This window comes from Apteryx mantelli, chromosome 31 (assembly GCF_036417845.1).
Source record: "Apteryx mantelli isolate bAptMan1 chromosome 31, bAptMan1.hap1, whole genome shotgun sequence".
In the NCBI taxonomy this organism is placed as follows: domain Eukaryota; kingdom Metazoa; phylum Chordata; class Aves; order Apterygiformes; family Apterygidae; genus Apteryx; species Apteryx mantelli.
Window position 1 is genome coordinate 649,022 of NC_090008.1, and position 18,779 is coordinate 667,800.

The 18,779-nt window shown below is 65.8% G+C and overlaps 2 protein-coding genes across 7 annotated transcripts in view; both read left to right on the forward strand.

The window, feature by feature from the left end:
* The first annotated feature begins 3 nt into the window (after window positions 1–3).
* On the forward strand, window positions 4–11,025 carry DENND4B (DENN domain containing 4B). Of its 3 annotated transcripts, XM_067313230.1 has the most exons (28): window positions 4–58; window positions 2,712–3,028; window positions 3,109–3,361; window positions 3,472–3,541; window positions 3,794–3,963; window positions 4,046–4,287; window positions 4,482–4,548; window positions 4,642–4,700; window positions 4,792–4,936; window positions 5,025–5,200; window positions 5,409–5,509; window positions 5,607–5,822; window positions 5,909–6,054; window positions 6,159–6,298; window positions 6,368–6,491; window positions 6,693–6,899; window positions 6,979–7,107; window positions 7,205–7,349; window positions 7,431–7,604; window positions 7,686–8,167; window positions 8,353–8,475; window positions 8,561–8,733; window positions 8,917–9,058; window positions 9,152–9,397; window positions 9,477–9,582; window positions 9,674–9,839; window positions 9,931–9,995; window positions 10,074–11,025. In XM_067313230.1, the coding sequence occupies exons 2-28, from the start codon at window positions 2,730–2,732 to the stop codon at window positions 10,217–10,219; spliced, it is 4,512 nt and encodes a 1,503-aa protein (XP_067169331.1). In that variant the 5' UTR covers window positions 4–58; window positions 2,712–2,729; the 3' UTR covers window positions 10,220–11,025. The 3 variants fall into 3 exon arrangements, with proteins under 3 accessions (XP_067169331.1, XP_067169330.1, XP_067169332.1); XM_067313229.1 differs by having other exon boundaries at window positions 7,205–7,604; XM_067313231.1 differs by lacking the exon at window positions 7,431–7,604.
* A 1,423-nt stretch (window positions 11,026–12,448) lies between these two features.
* Window positions 12,449–18,779, forward strand: part of GATAD2B (GATA zinc finger domain containing 2B) — a 53,567-nt gene continuing 47,236 nt past the window's right edge. For 3 of the 4 annotated variants that reach the window (XR_010886619.1, XM_067313118.1, XM_067313120.1), the window contains exon 1: window positions 12,453–12,514. The gene's annotated coding sequence lies outside the window, so the exon portion shown is untranslated. Of the gene's footprint in view, window positions 12,515–18,779 lie in introns of all 4 variants that reach the window. The other variant, XM_067313119.1, reaches the window with a different exon arrangement.

Below are 18,779 nucleotides of genomic sequence, written 5' to 3' on the forward strand. Positions count from 1 at the left end.
CGGCCGCGGGGCAGCGGAGCGGAGCGCGGCGCAGCGCGGGGCCGCGGCCCGGCGGCAGGTAGCGGCGCGGGGCGCCGGGCGGGGCGGGGGGTTGCGGCGCCGGTTCGGGCCGGATCGGGCCGGCGCGGGGCGGTTCGGGCCGGGCGGCGCAGGGCCGGTAGCGGGCGGCGCGGGGCCTGCGGGGCGGGTCGCGGGGGCTGTGTGGGGCCGCCTATGGGGCCGGTCGTGGGGTCTGTGCGGCCGGTCGTAGGGGCAGGCTGCGGGGTCTCTATGGGGCACTCCGTAGAGTCTAGGGGGGTCTGTATGGGGGCCGGCTTTGGGGGCTGTGGGCGGTGCGTATGGGGCAGGCTGTGGGGGTTATGGGAGAGTCTATATGGTGCCGGCTTTGGGGTCTGGGGGGGGAGTCTGTATGGGGCTGGCTGTGGGTCTGTGTGGGGTCAGCTCTGGGACTGGCTGTAGGGTCTGTACGGGGCCGGCTATAGGGTCTGTATGGGGCCAGCTATGGGGTCTGTGGGGCTCTCTATAGGGTCTGTATGGGGCTGGCTATAGGGTCTGTATGGGGCTGGCTATAGGGTCTGTATGGGGCCGGCTATAGCGTCTGTATGGGGCCGGCTATAGGGTCTGTATGGGGCCAACTATAGGATCTGTACGGGGCTGGCTATAGGGTCTGTATGGGGCCAACTATAGGGTCTGTACGGGGCTCTCTATAGGGTCTGTATGGGGCCGGCTGTGGGTAGCTCTGTGGCCGAGGTGACGTTTCCTGCCGTGCGCGTTTCCGCCCCACAGTTTCCAACCCATGGTGGGTGCAGGTGTGAGGCTGGGGGGGGGGGGGTCTGTGGGGGGAGAGTGGGGCGGGGGGGACACGCGGGGGACACACAGTGGGGCGGGGGGGCACACAGTGGGGCAGCCAGGTTGCTGTTGCGTTGGGGCCCCTCCCCGGTGCCTCCCCTGGTCTTCAGGGAGCTCCCGGCCATCGCCGTGGGGCCAGCTCGCCCCAGGGCCCGGCCCGTGCCCCCTGCGCGCTGCCCGGGCCCTGCCCCACGGCAGGGATGGGGACGGGGGTCCCTGCCCCCCGCCGCTCGCTGCTTCCTCTTTCTCGGAGCCGCGGCAGGGCCGGTTCCTGCTCTCGCTGCCGCTGCGGTCGGGATGGAAAGTCCTGCGATGCTGCAGGGGGGGATGTGGGGGGCCCCGTGGGCTCCGCCGCCGTGGGGGGAGGTGGGGGGTCCTCCTGCCCCACAGCTATGGGGGGCTGTGGCATCCTTGGTCCCGCTCTCCAGGAGCCCGGCGGGGCTCGGAGCGGGGCTCGGAGCGCCTGGTCAGGGACCCAGGTGTCCGGGGTGCCCCAGGACCCGCCGCCTCCCTGCTCTTTGCCGGGGGACTGCCCCACTGCGGAGGGGGGTCCGGCCGCAGGGACCCCCCGTGTGGCCCTGGCCCCTCCAAGAGGGGCTTTCGGGAGGCAGCGTGGAGGGCGGGAGGTGGGGAGCCCCCATCACCCCTTCCCCGTCCCCCCCCCCTTTTCCCGGGGGCGATGGGGGGAAGCTGGGGCAGTTTCTTCCCTGCTTGCGTTAGCTTATGGGAAGCTAAATCGGGAACGAGCCTGCGTCTCCGCAGCCTCGGGCGTCACGTGGCGCGGGGATAAAAATAGCCCGGGTGGCACCTCGCCGCGCGTGCGGCCCCCCGGGGGTTCAGGGGGGCCGGGAAGCGGCCGGGGCTGGCACGAGCGGGATGGGGGTCCCCGGCCCCGGGGCAGGGTTTGGGGCCGGGCTCGTGCCGTGCTGCCCTGCCCCGGCGCGGGGGCTGCCGGCGCTCGTCTCCACGCGGGGCAGCGCTCGCGGGATTTCCTCCTCCGGACTGTGAACCGGGCTCACGGCTCCGGGCCGGGAGACGGCGACGTCTCTGGCTCCCTCCCGCCGGGCTCTGCCGTGCGCCGGCGGCGTTCGGGGCTGGGACGAGTCTCGCGCCGCGCGCAGCCCTCGGCCGGGTGGCGGGGACGTGGTGCAGGCGTTCGCGGCCCCTTCGCCTGCTTCCTTCCGCTTTCCAGCCGTCCCCACACGGCAGCTCCCCGACGGCCTCGCAGCTCCGGTCCCTCTGCGCCCGCCGCCGCCGCCGCCGGGCAAGCGGGGGGCTCTGGGGCCGGGACGGGGGGCGCTGGGTGTCGGGGGAGAGGGGCTGGGGGTCTGCGCCGGGGGCAGCGCGCCGAGCAGGTGGGGAGCCGCGCCGGGGGCCTGCCCGCCGCGCCGGGGGTCGCGCCGCAAAGCCGCTGTCCACAGGGGCCTCCCTGCTCGGCCGGGACGTTCGGGGTGGGGGCACGGCCCCCTGCTCCTGCCGAGGCTGGGGGTGCCGGGCGTCCCCGGGCGCTTGGCAGCGCTCCGCAGCGTGACCGGCAAACAGGAAGCCTCCTCCCTTCCTGTCCCCGGCACTTTTGCCCCGTCAGCTCGGCTCTTGGGCGGCTGGGCTGCGCTGCCGCCTCTCCCCACGGCTGCGGCCTGGCTGGGGGGCAGCCCCCCACCGCCCCCCCAACCCGGGAACCGCAGCAGCACGGTGACGGGGCTGCGAGGTGCCAGGTCGAGGTGGCGGCTGTGGCTCAGTGGCCGCCTGCACGCCGGGCTAGGCCAGGCTGGGGATCCTGGTGCCGGGGGGATCTGCGTGCTGCCAGGGCCGGCTGCCGTCCCTGCCCAGCGCCCGCTGACCTGTCCCCGCTGCCTCCCCAGATGCCGTGAGCCGCGGCCATGTCGGACGAGAAGCCGCCGCAGCTGGTGGACTACTTCGTGGTGGCGGGGCTGACGGACGCCTCGCAGCCCCTGGAGGAGGAGAGCCAGCAGCACCGCCCGGCGCGGCCCAGCGAGCCCATCACGGACGTAGCCGTCATCATCCGCTCGCAAGGCGAGGAGGTGCCCCACGGCTTCACCTGCATCGAGACCACGATCTCCGGCCACCCCGTGGACCTCAATGCCGGGCTGCTCAACAACCCCCAGATGTACATATGCTACAAGCGGGGCCGGGACAAGCTGCCCCTCATCGAGCTGGGGTGAGTCCTGGGGCCACCAGAGCTTCCCCAATGGGGACCAACCTCCTCGGATGCCCATCTCACCTCTCCTCTCTGCCCAGGGTGCACTACGAGGGCAAGGACCGCCCGAAGCCGGGCTACAAGATCTTGGACACGACGCCCTACAGCCGCTCGGCCAACCTGAACTCGGGGGGGCCGGGCCACCAGCGCACCTTCCTGGTGTACCGGCGGGCGGCCGAGTCGCAGGGCCACAACACGCTGGGCATCACCGACATCTGCCTCGTCATGCCCAGCAAGGGCGAGAGCACCCCGCACACCTTCTGCCGCGTGGACAAGAACCTCAACACCAGCATGGTGGGTGCCGGGGCGCCGGCCGCGTCCTCCCGCGGGCGGGCAGGCAGGCAGGGGGGTCCCCGGCTGCCGCGGCGCCCACCCGCGGTCACCGCTCTGCTCCCTCCCTGCAGTGGGGCCCAGCGCTGTTCCTGTGCTACAAGATCGCAATGGCCAAGGCCAACACGCTGGTGTACGAAGCAGGTAGGGTCCCGGCGGTGGCACGTCCCTGCTCAGGGGGTTTTTGCTCTCGGGAGTCGCTGGGGCTGGGCTGGGGGGTTGTTGGCTTGTCTCAGACCTGTAGCTGCTGCATCGCTGCGCTGCTGCGTCGCTGTACCCCCGTGCAACCCTTCAAGGGCGACGGACTGTCCTTCCCAGCGCTGCTGGTGGCTCCCGTCGTGCCCCAGCCGCCCCGGGCTCGGCGGGCTCCAGCACACCGTGCTGCTCTCTTCCCAGGGCTCCTGGGCCGCTACCCTGAGCAGGACAGTGAGTCCTTCCCTCTCCCTGAGTCGGTGCCCGTCTTCTGCCTGCCCATGGGCGCCACCATCGAGAGCTGGCCGGCCGACACCAAGTACCAGCTGCCCGTCTTCTCCACCTTCGTGCTGACCGGCGCCTCGGGCGACAAGGCAGGAGGGGCCGGGGGCGGCGGGGCCGGGCGCGGAGGGGGAGCGGAGGGGGCTGGCGGCACTGACGGGCCGTCCCGCGCAGGTGTACGGCGCAGCCATCCAGTTCCACGAGGCCTACCCGCGGGAGCGGCTCTCCGAGAAGCAGAGCCTGCGCCTGGGGCTGCTCAGCGTGGTGGACCGGCGCCCCATCGCCAGCAAGTCGGTGCAGACCCGCAAGAGCATCTGCGTCCTCTCCCACTGGCCCTTCTTCGACGTCTTCCGCAAGTTCCTCATGTTTATCTACCGCTATTCCATCTCGGGGCCCCACGTGCTGCCCCTGGAGACGTGAGCGCCGGGCCCAGGGGTGGGAGGGCACCCGGGCGTCCCTGCGCAGGACGGGCCCCGGGGCGGGCGGGCGGACGGGCAGGGGGGAGCCAGCCCCCGGGAGGAGCGGGGTGAAGAGCCACGGGGCGAGCGGCAGGGCGACGGAGCCGGGGTCCCGCCGCAGCCCCCGCCCCGACGTGCTCTTTCTCCTCCAGGCACATCTCCCACTTCATGCACAATGTCCCCTTCCCGTCGCCGCAGCGGCCGCGCATCCTGGTCCAGGTGAGTCCCCGAGCTCCTGGCCGTGCACCGAGGCCCTGTGGGGACCCCGCGCTGGCCCCCTGAGCTGCCCACGCGCCCCGTGTCTCTCCTCAGATGTCTCCGTACGATAACCTGCTGCTCTGCCAGCCCGTGTCCTCCCCGTTGCCGCTCAGGTAGAGCTGTGGGGGACGGCTGTGGGGTCGGGGGGGCCCGGGGCGCCGCGCAGCAGCGGAGTGTCACCCCGAGTGACGCGGCCCCCCGCAGCGGAGCCAGCTTCCTGACGCTGCTGCAGAACCTGGGCCCCGAGAACGCCGTGACGCTGCTCGTGGCCGTGCTCACGGAGCAGAAACTGCTCATCCACTCGCTGCGCCCCGACGTGCTGACCAGCGTGGGCGAAGCCCTGGTCTCGGTGAGTGCCGGGGGGGGCTGCGGCGCGGCATGGGGCGGGCCGGGCCGCTCCAGCCTGCGGCGCTGATCCCCCCCTGTCCTGTCCCCAGATGATCTTCCCCCTGCGCTGGCAGTGCCCCTACATCCCGCTGTGCCCGCTCACGCTGGCTGACGTGCTGTGTGCCCCCGTGCCCTTCATTGTAGGCATTCACTCCAGCTACTTCGACCTCTACGACCCCCCAAAAGATGTCATCTTTGTTGACCTGGACACCAACACCATCTTCCAGTAAGTGGCCCCTAACTGGGCCCCTCTTACGGGCAGCCTTTCCCTGCCCGCGCAGACGCAGCACCGCGGCCTAGCAGGTGCACATGAGCTCGCTTGTGCCCCGTGCTCCGGCACTGCGTCCTGGTGCCGAGCCGGGGGGCTGGGGGGACGGGGTGCCGCCTGCCGGGGTGCCGGCAGCCCTCCTTCGTGCCTCTCTGCCTGCCCCCAGGAGCGAGGAGCGGAAGCTGCTGTCCCCGCGGGCCCTGCCCCGCCGGCCCTGCAAGGTGCTGCTGGCCTCGCTGCACAGCCACTTCCAGCAGCTGGACGAGAGTGAGTGGGAGCCGGGGGGCCGCGAGGATGGGGAGAGCCCGCGGAGCGGCGCGGAAGGGCTGGACGGACCCCGTGCCCTGCTCACCCCCTTCCCCAGTGTACAACAAGCCGGTGGAGGAAGCCTCGCTGGAGTTCCTGCTCACGGACTACGACCTGGTGTACGGGCGGCGCAAGCAGCTGGAGCTGGAGATCCAGGCCTCCTTCCTGCGCTTCATGGCCTGCGTGCTGAAGGGCTACCGCTCCTACCTGCAGCCCATCACCCAGGCCCCCTCCGAGAAGACCCGCGACTCCAGCAACCTCTTCTTCCTGCAGGGTGAGCGCGGGGCGGGCAGGGGCCGGGGGGGGCAGCGGGACCACCCCAGCAGCGGCCTGACCCTGCCCCTCCGTCCCTCCCCGCAGGCTTCCTCAAGTCCCGGGACCGGGCGTACCACAAGTTTTACGGGCAGCTGCTGCGCACGCAGCTCTTCACGCAGTTCATCGAGGACTGCTCCTTCGCCAGCGACCGCTACACCTGCCTCGAGTTCTTCGACACCTGCGTGGACAAGGTCGGCCCCGCCGCCGGCCCCGCTGCGATCCCGGCCCGGCTGCCGCTCCTGGGCACGGGGCTGTGCCGGGGGAGCCGCGCTGGAGCATCCCCGTCCCCCCACAGGTGCAGGTGGACCTGGAGAAGCCGGAGGATGTTCCCCTGATGGAGCTGGACGACTCGCACGGCAGCGAGCACACCGTGTTCATCATGCCCCCCGAGGAGCCGACGGGCCCCGACGGCGCCGAGCTGCCCGCGCGCTACTGGTGAGACCCCGCCGGCGCACCCGGCCCCGCCACCCCCGCGGCCCCCGGCTCAGCCTCTTCTCCCCCCAGCTACGACGGGTTCCCTGCCCTGCGCCTCGACCTCCTCGAGCGCTCCCAGGACCAGCTGATGGCCCAGCTCTGCCAGGCCAAGAGCAGCGCCCCCAGCAGCCCTGCCCCACGCAGGACCAAGCAGGTAAAGGCCAACGGTGCAATGAGTGAGCTGGCCTCAGCCTCGCTGGGCGGGGAGGGAGCCAGAGCCAGGCTGGCAGGGTGGGTGCAGAGGGACGGGGAGTCCTGGGGGAGCTGCGTCCTGGGGGCGGTCATCGCCGATGGGGAGGGCTTGCTGCCCCGACTGCGCCTCCCAGCCTTCCTCCGCTCCTCTCTCCGCGCCCAGGAGATGAAGGTGGCCCAGCGCGTGGCGCAGAAATACTCCTCAGTGCCCGACATGTGGGCCAAATGCCTGCTGGGGCACTGCTACGGGCTGTGGTTCATCTACCTGCCCACGTACGTGCGCGCGGCCGCCTCCAAGGTCCAGGCGCTCCAGCTGGCCTACGAGGTGCTCAAGAAGATGGAGGCTCACAAAGTGGTGCTGCCGGACGAGGTGGGAGACGCGGGGCCTCCCCGGCCGCGGCGGGGCGGGCGAGAGGACTTGGCCGCCCCTGACGCCCCTGCGCCCCCAGGTTTGCTACCGGATCCTGATGCAGCTGTGCGGGCAGTACGGCGAGCCGGTGCTCTCGGTGCGGGTGCTGCTGGAGATGAAACGTGCCGGCATCGTGCCCAACACCATCACCTACGGCTACTACAACAAGGTACCGGCGTGGGGGGACGCAGGCGGCTGGTGCCGGCGCGCGGGGTCCCTCCTCGCGCCTCCGACCCGTCCCTGCCGCCCCTCTGCCTCCCTCGCAGGCGGTGCTGGAGAGCAAGTGGCCGGCGAGCACGCAGAGCGGGCGCCTGCGCTGGGCCAAGCTCCGCAACGTGGTGCTGGGGGCGGCCCAGTTCCGGCAGCCCCTGCGGCAGCGGGAGAGGGAGCGCCGCGCCGCCACGCTGCCAGGTGCGTGGAGCGCCCCGGGGACGGCCGCGGGGCCGCGGACAGCCCCCTCCCAGCCCCTGACGGCGCCTCCGTCCCCGGCAGACGGCCAGGCCCCCCCAGCCCCAGCGCCCCGGCCCCGGGCCGGCCTGCAGCGCCAGACCACCTGGGCAGGGCGCAGCCTGCGGGACGCCCCCCCGGCCCCCCAGCTCGTGAAGAGCGGCAGCCTCAGCTTCCCCCACGGCGAGGCCACCACGCTGGAAGCCGGCGTTGCCCACAGTGAGTGGGGCAGGGCTGGGCCAGGGGGGGGCCGGGGGCCGCGGCAGCTCCTCACCGCCCTTCTCCTTCCCTTGCCCGCAGTGATCAAGGCTCTGGGCGTGCTGGAGCCCAGCGCGGACTCCCTGCCCGCGCTGCCCCCCTGGCTGCGAGGGCTGCGGGACGCGGCGCCCAGCTCTGAGGACGGGAGCCTCTCGGACGTCAGCTTTGTGACGGACGAGAGCGACCGGCTGACGCTGGACAGCGCGGACGGGCAGCTGGGTGCCGAGGGCCCGGAGGGGCCGGCTGCGTCGGGGACCAAGCCGTGCCGGCGGGACGAGAACCACAACAGCCTGGCAGGGGGCACGCCGCGCCGGGGGCTGGCCGCCAAGCTGCAGCAGCTGCTGTCGCCCGCCAAGCGGCCCTCGCTGCGGCACACGGCCAGCATGGAGCACCCCAGCAGCCTGCGGGACACCAGCTCCCTGCGCCGGGCCTCCGAGCAGCGGGACAGGGAGCCTCCGCCGCGCCGCAGCCCCATGGAAACCCTGCTGCATCCCCGGGAGCGCCCTGAATCCACTGCCTCCGAGGTACCCCCTTCCCCAAATGGGCTCCCAACATCCTGCCCCCCCCCGCAGGCTTCATCCTGGGCCGGGGAAGTGCTGGTGGTGCCCAGGGCTGTGCTCTGCCTCCGGCCTCCCCCAGCACCAGGCGGTGTAGGGGGGCCGAGCCGGGGGCTGTGGCTTCCCCCCAGCTCACGGCACGTTTCCCCCAGAGCTCCGTCTCGCTGGGCAGCGAGTTTGACCTGTCGGACACGTCGCTCTGCAGCGTCGGCTTCCACAAATCCTCTGACCCGCTGACGGAGGCCGGGGCCGGACACGAGCCGCCCGCCGTGGAGGTGAGCACGGGGCCCCCGTCCCTGCCCAGGGGCTCTGGGGTGGCGTGGGGCAGGCGCCGACGCCGACACCGCTGCCGCTGCCCAGGTGCTGCTGTCCAGCTGCTCGCGGTGCCAGGGCTGCGACTCGTTGGTGTATGACGAGGAGGTGATGGCCGGTTGGACGTCCGACGACTCCAACCTTAACACCACCTGCCCCTTCTGCGGCCGCTCCTTCGTGCCCTTCCTCAGCATCGAGATCCAGGACTTCCAGCAGCCGAGGTGAGACCCGCTCCGGGTGCCCGGCGAGACCCCCGTGGGCCCGCCTGCACCCTGGTGTCCCCTGACCCTCCGTCCTCTGAGGGAAGGCTCCGCTGCCCTCGTGTCCTGCTGTCCGTCCCGCTCCCCTCTGTCCCAGCCCGTCCCAGAGCCCTCGGTGTCTCTAACCGCCTCCTTGCCGTGCAGCGTCGCTGAGGACGGCTCCGTGCTGCCTCCCGCCGGACTGGGGCCCGTGCTCAGCGACCGCCACCGGTGCCTGGCCCTGGACGAGGCCGAGCCGGAGCCGGGGGCAGCCCCGGGGCTCTGCAACGGCTCCGTGGACTCCACGGTACGGGATGGCTCGGGGCGGGGGGGCCTGGCTGCGGCGGGGGCGCCTGCCCGGGGGCCCCGTGTGCCAGCGCCCCGTCCTTGCTGCCCGCAGGCGCTGCGGGGCCCGCCGCGGCGGTCGGAGCGGGTCGCCTTCGCCTACCTGAGCCCGCTGGTGCTGCGCAAGGAGCTCGAGAGCCTGCTGGAGAATGAGGGCAGCGAGTTCCTGGCGCAGCCCGAGCTGGTCGACAGCCACCCCATCATCTACTGGAACCTGGTGTGGTACTTCCAGCGCCTGGGGCTGCCCACCAACCTGCCCCGGCTGCTGCTGGGCTCGCAGCACGTCGCGGCACCCCCGCAGGTACCCGGGGAGCCGCCGAGGGTGCCGGGGGGGGGGGGACACGCGGGCCCGTCCCGGCGCTCACCAGCGTCTCTCGCAGGCTCAGCCCCCGGACGCGCTCTCGGTGTGCGTGCGCCTGCTCTGGGACGTCCTCGCCCCCGAGCCCGACAGCTGCCCCCCGCTTTACGTGCTCTGGCGGCTTCACAGTGAGTGGTGCGGGGGGGGGCCGGGGGCCGCGGGAGGGCTGCGCCGGCGGGGCAGCACCGACCCCCTCCGCTTCCCCCCCCCCGGATTCAGGTAACATCCCCACCCGGCTGCAGTCCTGGCGCCACCACAACCACCCCTTCTCGCTGGCCTTCCTGGAGGCCGTGCTGAACCACGTGGGGCTGAGCGAGGTGCACAAGGCCATCGCGCTCTTCCTCGAGACGCTGGCCACGCAGAGCAGCCCGCGGCACCTGCAGAGGTAGCGCCCCGTCCCCCCCGGCCCGGCGCCCGCGCGGGGCTCCTCGCCCCTCTCGCCTCTGCCTCCCGCCTCTCCCTCCCTCCCTCCCCAGGAGCGTCTACCGGGAGATCCTCTTCCTCACACTGGCGGCGCTGGGCCGGGACCACATGGACATCGGTACGTGGGGGAGGCTCTGCGGGCTGGGGCGGGGAGGGGGGGGGACGCCGGCAGCGCTGACGGCCGGTGCCCCCGCAGCCGCCTTCGACAAGAAGTACAAGTCGGCCTACAACAAGCTGGCGGGGAGCCTGGGCAAGGAGGAGCTGCGCCGGCAGCGGGCTCAGCCCCCCAGCTCCAAAGCCATCGACTGCCGCAAGAGCTTCGGAGCCACCCTGGAGTGCTAGAGCCGGCCCCGGGCAGGGCAGGGCAGGGAGCAGGAGCCGGCGCCGCGCGGCGGCCGAGGGGGCGGCAGCGGCGGCGGGAGCAGGGACCGGGCGCCCCTTCTCCTCCCCGCCGCACTTTAGCTTTGCCCGGCTCCGAGGGAAGGCTCCGGCGCTGGCCCAGGTGCTTTTCCCTCCCCGGGCCAGGCGCGGGGCAGCTCCCCCTGCTCCCGAGCCCTCGGCCCCGGTACCGGGTATGGCGGCACCTCCTCCGGATGCGCGTACGGATGCAGGCACCGGAACAGGGGGGCCGAGCTGGTGGCTGCCGCCTGCTCGGCCCCTCTATTCAGCGCCTGGTTCTGCTATAGGAGGGGATGGCTGGGGCACAAAGGTTTTTTTTTTTATGTCAGTGTTAATATATTTTTATTTATTTATTTTCCCCCTTCCCCTCCCCCCCCGGCACCCTTCTCGCTTGTGCTGAGAGCTGGTATGGTGCCAGGCGACGGGTGGGTGCTGGGCCCCTGTCCTGGGATGCCCTGGGGGCGTTTTGTCCCCCCGCACGGCTGCCCCGGGCCTGGGCGCTCATCCCTCTCGCCGAGGCAGGAAGAAATGCCCCGACCCAGTCGCCTTCCATTGCCCTTCCGCCCGCTCGCTCCCACACTGGAAACTTCCTCCCCCCGCTAGCGGCTGGGAAGGGGCGATTTGGGGCCTCGGAGGGGAGGGGGCCCGGGGGCCGCCCCGGCGTTCACACTGTGCAATATGGAGCCACCCTCGCCCCGGGGTTCGGTCGGGTTTGGTGGGTGTGTAAATAAAGCCGCTTCAGTATTTTCTCCGCCGGGCTCCCTCGCTGCCTTCTTGCAGGGTGTCGCGGAGGGGCCGCGGGACCAGGGCCGTGGCCCTGAACCCACGCGATGCTCACGGACCGGGCCGGCGTGGGGGGAGCTGGGGCAGCCACCGCGTTCTCCATCGCCTTTGGGGGGGCTGGGAGGGGTCTCTGCCCCACCTGGGGCCGCTCCCAGGGTTTGCCGGGGCTGCGTCCTCGCGGCAGCCTCGTCCCCGCGGGGGGTTCCCTCCTGCCGGCGTGCCCGGTCCTCTGCCCGCGGGTGGTTTGCGGCAGGAAGCGCCGCCGTGGCCGGACACACAATTGCCCCCTTGTGCGCCGGCTCCCGGCGCCGGGCGGCCGCTCACAAAGGAGACCTTTAGCGAGGCTGGCATGAGCTAAGTGGAGCCGCCCGGCCCCGGGGGACCCCGTGCCGCCCGCCGCCGGCGGTGTCCCCCGCGGCATGGGGCAGCCCCCCGCGGCGCTGAGCCCGGCCAGCTCGGTGCAGGCACCAGCCTGCGGCCTCCGCGGAGGCCAGCGGGGCCAGGAGGCCTCGGCACAGAGTGGCCCATGGGGAGCAGCGGCGGCTCATTGGCCGGGCCGGTGGGGGCCTCGCGGACAACTGGCCAATGGGAGCTCAGGGCTTGGCGCCCCCCAGTGCTGCTTGGCAGCCAATGAGCGGGAAGGAACCATAGAGAGCAGGAAGAGCTGCCAGAGTGTTGGCCATGGCCCCGGCGGCCATCTTGGGTGCCGGGGGAGGCCTGGGGGTTGGCGCGGGTCTCCCTAGCGCAGGCCCGGCCCGGGGCCCCGAGGAGGGGGGGCGGGCACGGCCCTGCCCAGCCCCTGGCGGGGTGAGGCGGGAGCACGGCCCTGCCCAGCCCCGGGGCCCTGCCCGGTGCCCCCCGCCCCCCCCACCCGGCGTCGTACCGGGCCACGTGCACCGGGGCCGGGCCGCCACGTGGGCCCGCGTGGGCAGGGCGGCTACGGCGGCCGCTTTGGGCCTAAACTCCCGCGAGTGCAGTGCGGAAAGGGGGGGGGGAAGCGGACCGGGGGGGGGGGTTGCTTTTTGCCCGCCGACACATAACGAGGCCAACCGGGTTCCCGGATGTCCAGGCTCAGGGACCCATTAAAGGCGCCCCGCGGGGAAGCTGGTCGGCCACCGATTGGGCGCGCCGCACGCCAATCAGCGCGGCCGCCCGCCATTCAGAGGTGGGAGGCGGGCTCTCCGGGGCGGCCGCCGGAACCGATTGGCGCAGACGCGCGTCCGTCGTCGCGCGGCGCCAATGGGCGTCGTTGCTCGGGTCGGGAGGCGGGGCGTGCGCGGCGGGGCCGCTGCCCAATCAGCGGCATTGTTTGTGGTGGTGCCGGCTGCTGCTCCTGCTGCTGCTGGTGGCTGCGGCGCCGCGTCTGCTCCGCCCGCCCGGCCCGGCCCGGCCCCGGCCTCGGCCCCAGGGCAGCGAGCGGCGCCCCCCGGGCGGCCAGCGGCGCCCTCGCGCGAGGTGAGGCGGCGGGGGGCGGGGGAGGGGCAGCGCCGGGGGGGGGCCGGGCCCGGGGGGGGGCAGGGCCCGGGGGCGGCCCGGCCTGGGGGTGTCGGCGCCGGGCCCGAGGCGGGGGGGGGGGCTGTGCGTGGGGGAGGCAGAGCCCAGGGGTTTGGGGGCGGCGAACCCAGGTGTTTGGGGGGGGGGGCGAGCCTAGAGGGTTGGGGGGGGCTGTGGTTTTTGGGGGGAAAAGCCCAAGGTTTCTGGGGGGGCAGAGCCTAGGGGGGTGGGGGCTGTTTCTGTAGGGGGTGAGCCGGGGTTTTGGGGAGGGCAGCGCCTAGGGGGTTGGAGGGGGCTTTGCTCGTGGGGGACGAACCCCAGGGGTTTTTTGGGGCCAAAGCCCGGTATTTTGGGGCGTTTGTTCTAGCAGGGCTTGGAGCTGAGGGGTTTTGGGGGGTAGAGCCCAGGCAGCGGGGGGGGGGGGGGGGGCAGCCCCGAGGGTTGTGCCAGCGCGGTGCAGAGCCCGGAGGGGTTTGGATGCTCAGAGCTCGAGGTGTGTGGGGCTGCGCTGGGGTGGCCCGGGGGGTTGGGGGGGGCTGTACTGGGGGCAGCACGGAGCAGGGGGATTTGGGGGCAGAGCGCAGGGGTTTGGGGCGGGCTGCGCTGGCAGAGCACAGCGGTTGTGGGGGGGGCAGAGCACAGGGGTTTGGGGGGGGCTGCTCAGCCCTCGGGAGTGGGCGAGCAGGGATCCGGTGCGATGGGATGTTGGCTCTTCCTCCGGGGCTGGGGGCAGGTCCCTGCCCTGCTGGGGTCCGGCTGGGATCAGCTGGGCTGGGGGAAGCGGGGGGGGGGGGGAACGTGCTCCGTCTGGTTCCCGTTGCGTGTGCGTGCGTGGGGTCCCCGGGGGAGAAGGTACGGGGAGGTGGGTGGCTCCTAGTCATAAGGAGCCACGGGATGGGATGGGAGCAGCAGTCTCCTCCTGCCACATCACCCCCCCACACGTGGTGGGGGTCACAGGGGTGTGGGTTCCCCCCCTTTTCCTACGGATTTGGGGCTGGGTACAGTCTCTTCAGCGCTGCCATGGAGCCTGCTTCGGCGGGGAGCGTTTGTGCGAGCTGTTCCTCTAGCCCTGCCAGGAGAGCTGGGGATCTTTGCCCTTCGTGGTGGGGGGCCGTGGGGCAGACTGCTCCCCTTCCTCATCCGGGGGGACGCCTCGTTCCCCTTTGTTCCCTCCTCTTTTGTTGGGCTTCAGGAACAATTATTATTTGCTTCTGCATTACTGTTTTGGCATTTCCCCATTCCCTTGTTACGGTGGTGGTGGGAATTGGTGATTGTCTTTCCCTGCTTCGGTCTGCTCTCATTTGGGAAATCCAGGTTTTCTGTCCTGAGGGATTCTGCCTTCTTTCTTTGCGCCCTTCCGGATGCTGCTTCCCCACATTAAAAACAGGAGAGGGACAGCCAAGAAAACTTTCACCTCTCTGCTTTAACACCAAGCAGGAGAGTCCAGTAACTGCCTAGTTCCCTTCCTGTGGCTGTGCGCTGCCCCCTCCCATGTGGGCAGCGTGAGGAGCCGTGCCCGCACCCCTGCCCGTTTTGGTGTGGAGCAGGGGGGCAGCCGAGCGGTGGGGAGGATGCGCTGGGTTCATCTCAGGATTCGAGCGGAGCCTGGAAGGATGGCTTCGGTGCTGAAAAAGCTGCTTCTCGGGAGATCTGGGCATAGGCCCTTCCTAAGCATTGGAAATCTGGGTGGCACAGTTTCTTTCCCCTTTCCTCAGTTTCCCAAAATAAGGGTGTTTGAGCAGTTTAAAATTGCTCTCCCTTCTTCTGTATTCCTGGTTCGAAATAAGGGTCTCTTTGACGGGGGGGAGGGGGAGACTTTGACAGGAAGAGGAGGAGGAGGTGATGGTGGTTTGGGCAAGCGGAGGGTAGCTGAAAGCAGGGAGGAAGAGCGACAGCATATGGATGCGATCTTATTGATTTGCTTTAACTGACTTGCCTTCCTCGCCTTCTGTTTGCTTAAATCCCCCCCTCCCTCCCCAAAAGGGAATTTTTTTGAGCCTGTCTTGACTACTGACAACCTGGAGGAGGAAGGGGGGGATGAGTCTGTGCGGGGAACTGCGTCCTTGTGGAAGAAGGTGTGGGAGGTTTTGACTCTTATTTCTCAGTGTTCCTTGGTGGGGGGAGGGTTAGGATTGCAACAACAAGCGGTTCGAGAGGACGGTGGTTTTAAAGGATTGTGCATGGTTGACTAAAGGCGAATGAGCGTGTTCCTCCTTTTGGCTGTGCAGGGAGCCAAGGGCTGCCTGTAGTATTTTGTCTGTCTAGGTGTGCTGGGAGTGCTCCCCTTCCCTTGAAATTCTGGCAGTCCGCGTGCGCTGTTCCCTGGTTGCTCACGTAACCGAATTTTAAATGGCCCACGCGCTGCTGCTGTCATTGGTGGCAAATACTACTTCAGCTTAAACATCTGTACGTGGACATCTGCGTCGCTCGGTTCGGTCTCCGCGCCCCTCGCGTGCTGCCTGGCCGGGGTGCTCTTTGTGCCCTGTCTGCCCTCGGGTTAAAGCCGCATCTTCGGCGTGTCTGGACAGGGTTGCAGCCCGTTGTGCGCAGCAGAGTTCATATCCCCTTGGACAGATGTCTGTAGGAATCGGTGTGTCTAGCTCTGATTTAGGAGCATGCTTGGAATTTGTTGCATTCCTTGTTCTCTTGGTCACAGAAGAGTTACTAATCATCTGCTGATGGAAAATGGAAGCTTTAGGAGCTTAAAAGGCCTCTTTGGACTGGTGACCTGCTTTCTGAGTAGTTAAGGTCTTCAGCACTAGGTGCAACCTTAGCTTCAGTGCTTTTCCTGATCACGAGGCCGCCTGAAACTGAGTGTGACACGCAGCTGACAGGGAGCATCCATCTTTGCAGGGCTGTGGTTTGCCTTTACCTAGTATGGCCTGGCTTCCTGTTTAGATGTCTAAATGGTTTCTGTGAATTCTGACAATCGGCTTGGAACGAGCGGCTCCTCGCGAGGCTCCGACTGCTCGCACAAAGGAGCCGCTGCTCTGTCTTCTTGCAAACACATCTGGGAGGGGGAGAGCAGAAATATCTACTCAGCAGAGTTAATTAAACTTAAGATGCTCTTGAAAGTGTCTTTTCTGCCAATGTTTTCTTCTGGGGAAGAGACACAGGGCTTATGATAAGCCACTTAGAATATGCACAGGGTTTAAAATTAGAGGTGTGTTTCCTGGATTCATTCACTTAGTTTCTTTCATCACTCGCTAGTCCCTTCAGCATTTCGGAAAAAACAACCGGTGAGGCTTTTTTGTGCGATTCCTTGCTAGCTTCAGCTCTTGGGTGGGGGGAGAACAAAGCACAATGAACTGCTGCTCCCTGATGCGCTGATCTCTACGGGGAGGGGGATGTTTAAAGCATACTGTTATACTGAGGTCCTTGCATACCTTATAACTTGCTCCTTTTTTTGCAGCCAGTTTATAAGGAATGCGAGCCTTTGTCTAGCAAGCGGTCCCACTGGTCCCAGGTTGGAAAGAGTCCTGTTGCATAGCATCCTGAGCCATGTTAACTCGTAAGAATTGCTGCTATTGGATTTTTTAAACATTTTGGCAATAAAAAGAGCTAAGGATACGGAAAGAAAAATCCATGGTTTTTTTACAGCCCAGTCTATTACCCTATGGAGGATGACTTTTGTTTTTAAAGGGGCATTTGGTTCAGAAAGTGCTGCTCTGCTCTGAGAGTTGCCAGGTGCCATTTGAAGCTGCTCGTGTATAAGTATTGAACCCGCAGCTCCACGTAATGTTTGTATTGAGGCACAACAGCAAAATGTTTCTGTTGTAGTAAAAAAAAAAAAAAAAAAAGGGCTATAAATCTAATCCCAGTGTAAAGCTACCCACCTCTTGCTCGCAGAAATTCAACCTATCAGACAATGCCACATGCTGTTGCAGTTTTATAGCATTGGATAAACCACTGAAAGATGCATAAGAAACTTCGTTTTGCACATAGCTGTAGTGCGTTCTCTTGTGCTGAAACCTCGCTGGCGCTTCTGTGTGCACATTTAAAGTGTGAACGCAGTTTGAGGATCCATTTGCTTCTTCTAATTCTGTAACTCTTAAATGCCGCTAGCAATCCCTTCACAGAAAGCAGCGTTTTTTTGGTAGCTCCAAAAGTATTGAGAGACAATAGCCAGACTCACGTATTTCTTAATCTCCTTAATCTCAAGATAGTTCAGAGAAGCCCGGTTAGAGATCACTGGGGTTGCGTTTACAGTGATTTTTGTTTGCGGATTTTTTTTTTTAACAGCTGGGATGTTGTATTGCTATTCCATAAGTTAGTTTACATAATCTTGGTGCAATACCCAAAACAATAGGGCCTAGGCAATAGGATGTTGCAATGATTCCATATTTCTTTCTTTTACTACTATTGGCTAAACTTTAAGTAGTTTCTCTTGATCAATTTTAAGTGTCAATATAGTAATTCAGGTAACTTTCTGTTAAAAAATGAAAATAAAATCATAAATATTGTCAGGGTACACCAGACCCTTTCTTAGCAATTGTGAATGAGTCATTAAGAGAATGTGAGTGTCAACCTCTAAAACAGCAGGTAGCTGATACATCTGGGTGGGAAAAGGCGTATTTTGCCATGGCATGTTCTTAGTGTAAGAAGTGGAGTTGAAACTTATCTGGGTCATTTGAAAAAATATATATATACTTTTTTTTTTTAAATTGAAGAACATCATTAATTTGAAATTGGGACTATGAAGTAGTGTAGTGAAAGATTCCGATGCATTTTCAGAGCACTTAAACCTGCGCAGTGTAGCCATCGGCGTCGCGTTTTTGAAGCTGGCCAAGGTGGTGGTGTGGAATGGGACGTCCCAGGTTGCCCGTGTTCTCCACGTGTCTAACGCTCACAGTGCGCTCCAGTGCAATTTGGGTGGACTACCATATTTTTACTGTGACAACACCATTTCCGGAGCTGTGGTGTCTCTCCAGGAAAGCTGTTTTTACTGCTGCTGGCTCAGGCTTCTCTCTCCTTGCTCTCCTTAAGTGACTGCTGTAATGGATCTCCTGCTCCACCTTCTTGCTTTTGACACAGTGGAAGCAGCAGAGTAAGGTTTCAAGTTTGTCAGTGAGTCCGGGCCAGGAGCAACAAAGCTTCATTTCCGGAGGGATGCTGGTGGCCCACTGAGACGGCAGATCTGCCAGCCACCGCTCCGTCCCATGCAGAGAAGGTGAGAAAGCCTCAGGATATGGGGTGTTTTTTTGTGTTTTTTTTTTTTGTTAGCTGAAAATTAATGAACATGATGCTTAGATAACCTAAACCGGAATTAGGTGCCTGGTGGTTGTTCTGGTGTGCTCTGGCTATCGATAACGTAGCTGAGGCTAATAGTGACTCTTCCCCCGGCATTCCTAACTGAATACAACATACCTGCAAGGCGTCACTTGTGTGTCGGAGGCATGGGCTGAAAAGCACGTTTTTATGCTCTTTTCTGGACCTCAAGCTAAACTGAAAGCTAAACTTCAAATATTGCTGTGCTCAAAATATATCAAACCTGATTTGGAGCAGAATAATTTCCCTGGATAATTAGGCAGAGGGTAGAACTTACCCCAGTGTAATAGTGTTGTCTAGGCCCAATTCTGTGGCTTAAATCAGTGGGCTGTATGGACGGATGAACATCATCTGGGGAGCAAAGCAGGCGCGCGTGCAGCTGGGACACTCGCGGGGAGAGGGGCACCGCTGGGGTGTCGGGAGGGAAGGGTGAGCTGCTGAGGGCTTGTGCTCTGGGCGCGATGGAAAGCTCGGCGAGAGCGTTGGTACCGTCGTCGAGCTGATCTGCTTTTTCATCTATTATTTCCTTGGAGGGGTTCCTTCTCCTTTGCCGTCTCCTAATCAGATGCTGAAATTCTTGAAGAATGCCGTTAAAATCTTATTCATTGGAATCAAGGAACACTGAAGTGGTTTCAGGTTGTATTCTCACTGACTTCCCCCCACACCCCTTTCCGTGTGCCCCATATAAATGGGGAAATGAGCTCTATGCAAATGCACGTAGCCAACAGAAGAGTAAGGTTCTCCCCCCTGGTTTGTTTTAACAATTCTTGGTGCTGCTTGTAACAAAACAAAGTCGTGTTTTCAAGCAGAGCTCTGGCCTATGCGCTGATAGTACTGTTCTGAGATACAAGGGCTTCCTTATTGTGACTAATAAATTCCCTCCTTTCGTCTGCCTCGTACGGTACAACAGCAGAGAGGCAGCGGTTATCCCAGGTAGTGTTTTTTAGTGCTTTAGCTT

Coding starts and splice junctions, on each gene's coding strand:
- DENND4B (XM_067313229.1), top strand. CDS start 2,730: ATGTCGGACGAGAAGCCGCCGCAGCTGGTGGACTACTTCGTGGTGGCG. Junction 4,549..4,641: donor GGCCGCGCATCCTGGTCCAG/GTGAGTCCCCGA, acceptor GTCTCTCCTCAG/ATGTCTCCGTACGATAACCT. Junction 4,701..4,791: donor TCCTCCCCGTTGCCGCTCAG/GTAGAGCTGTGG, acceptor GGCCCCCCGCAG/CGGAGCCAGCTTCCTGACGC.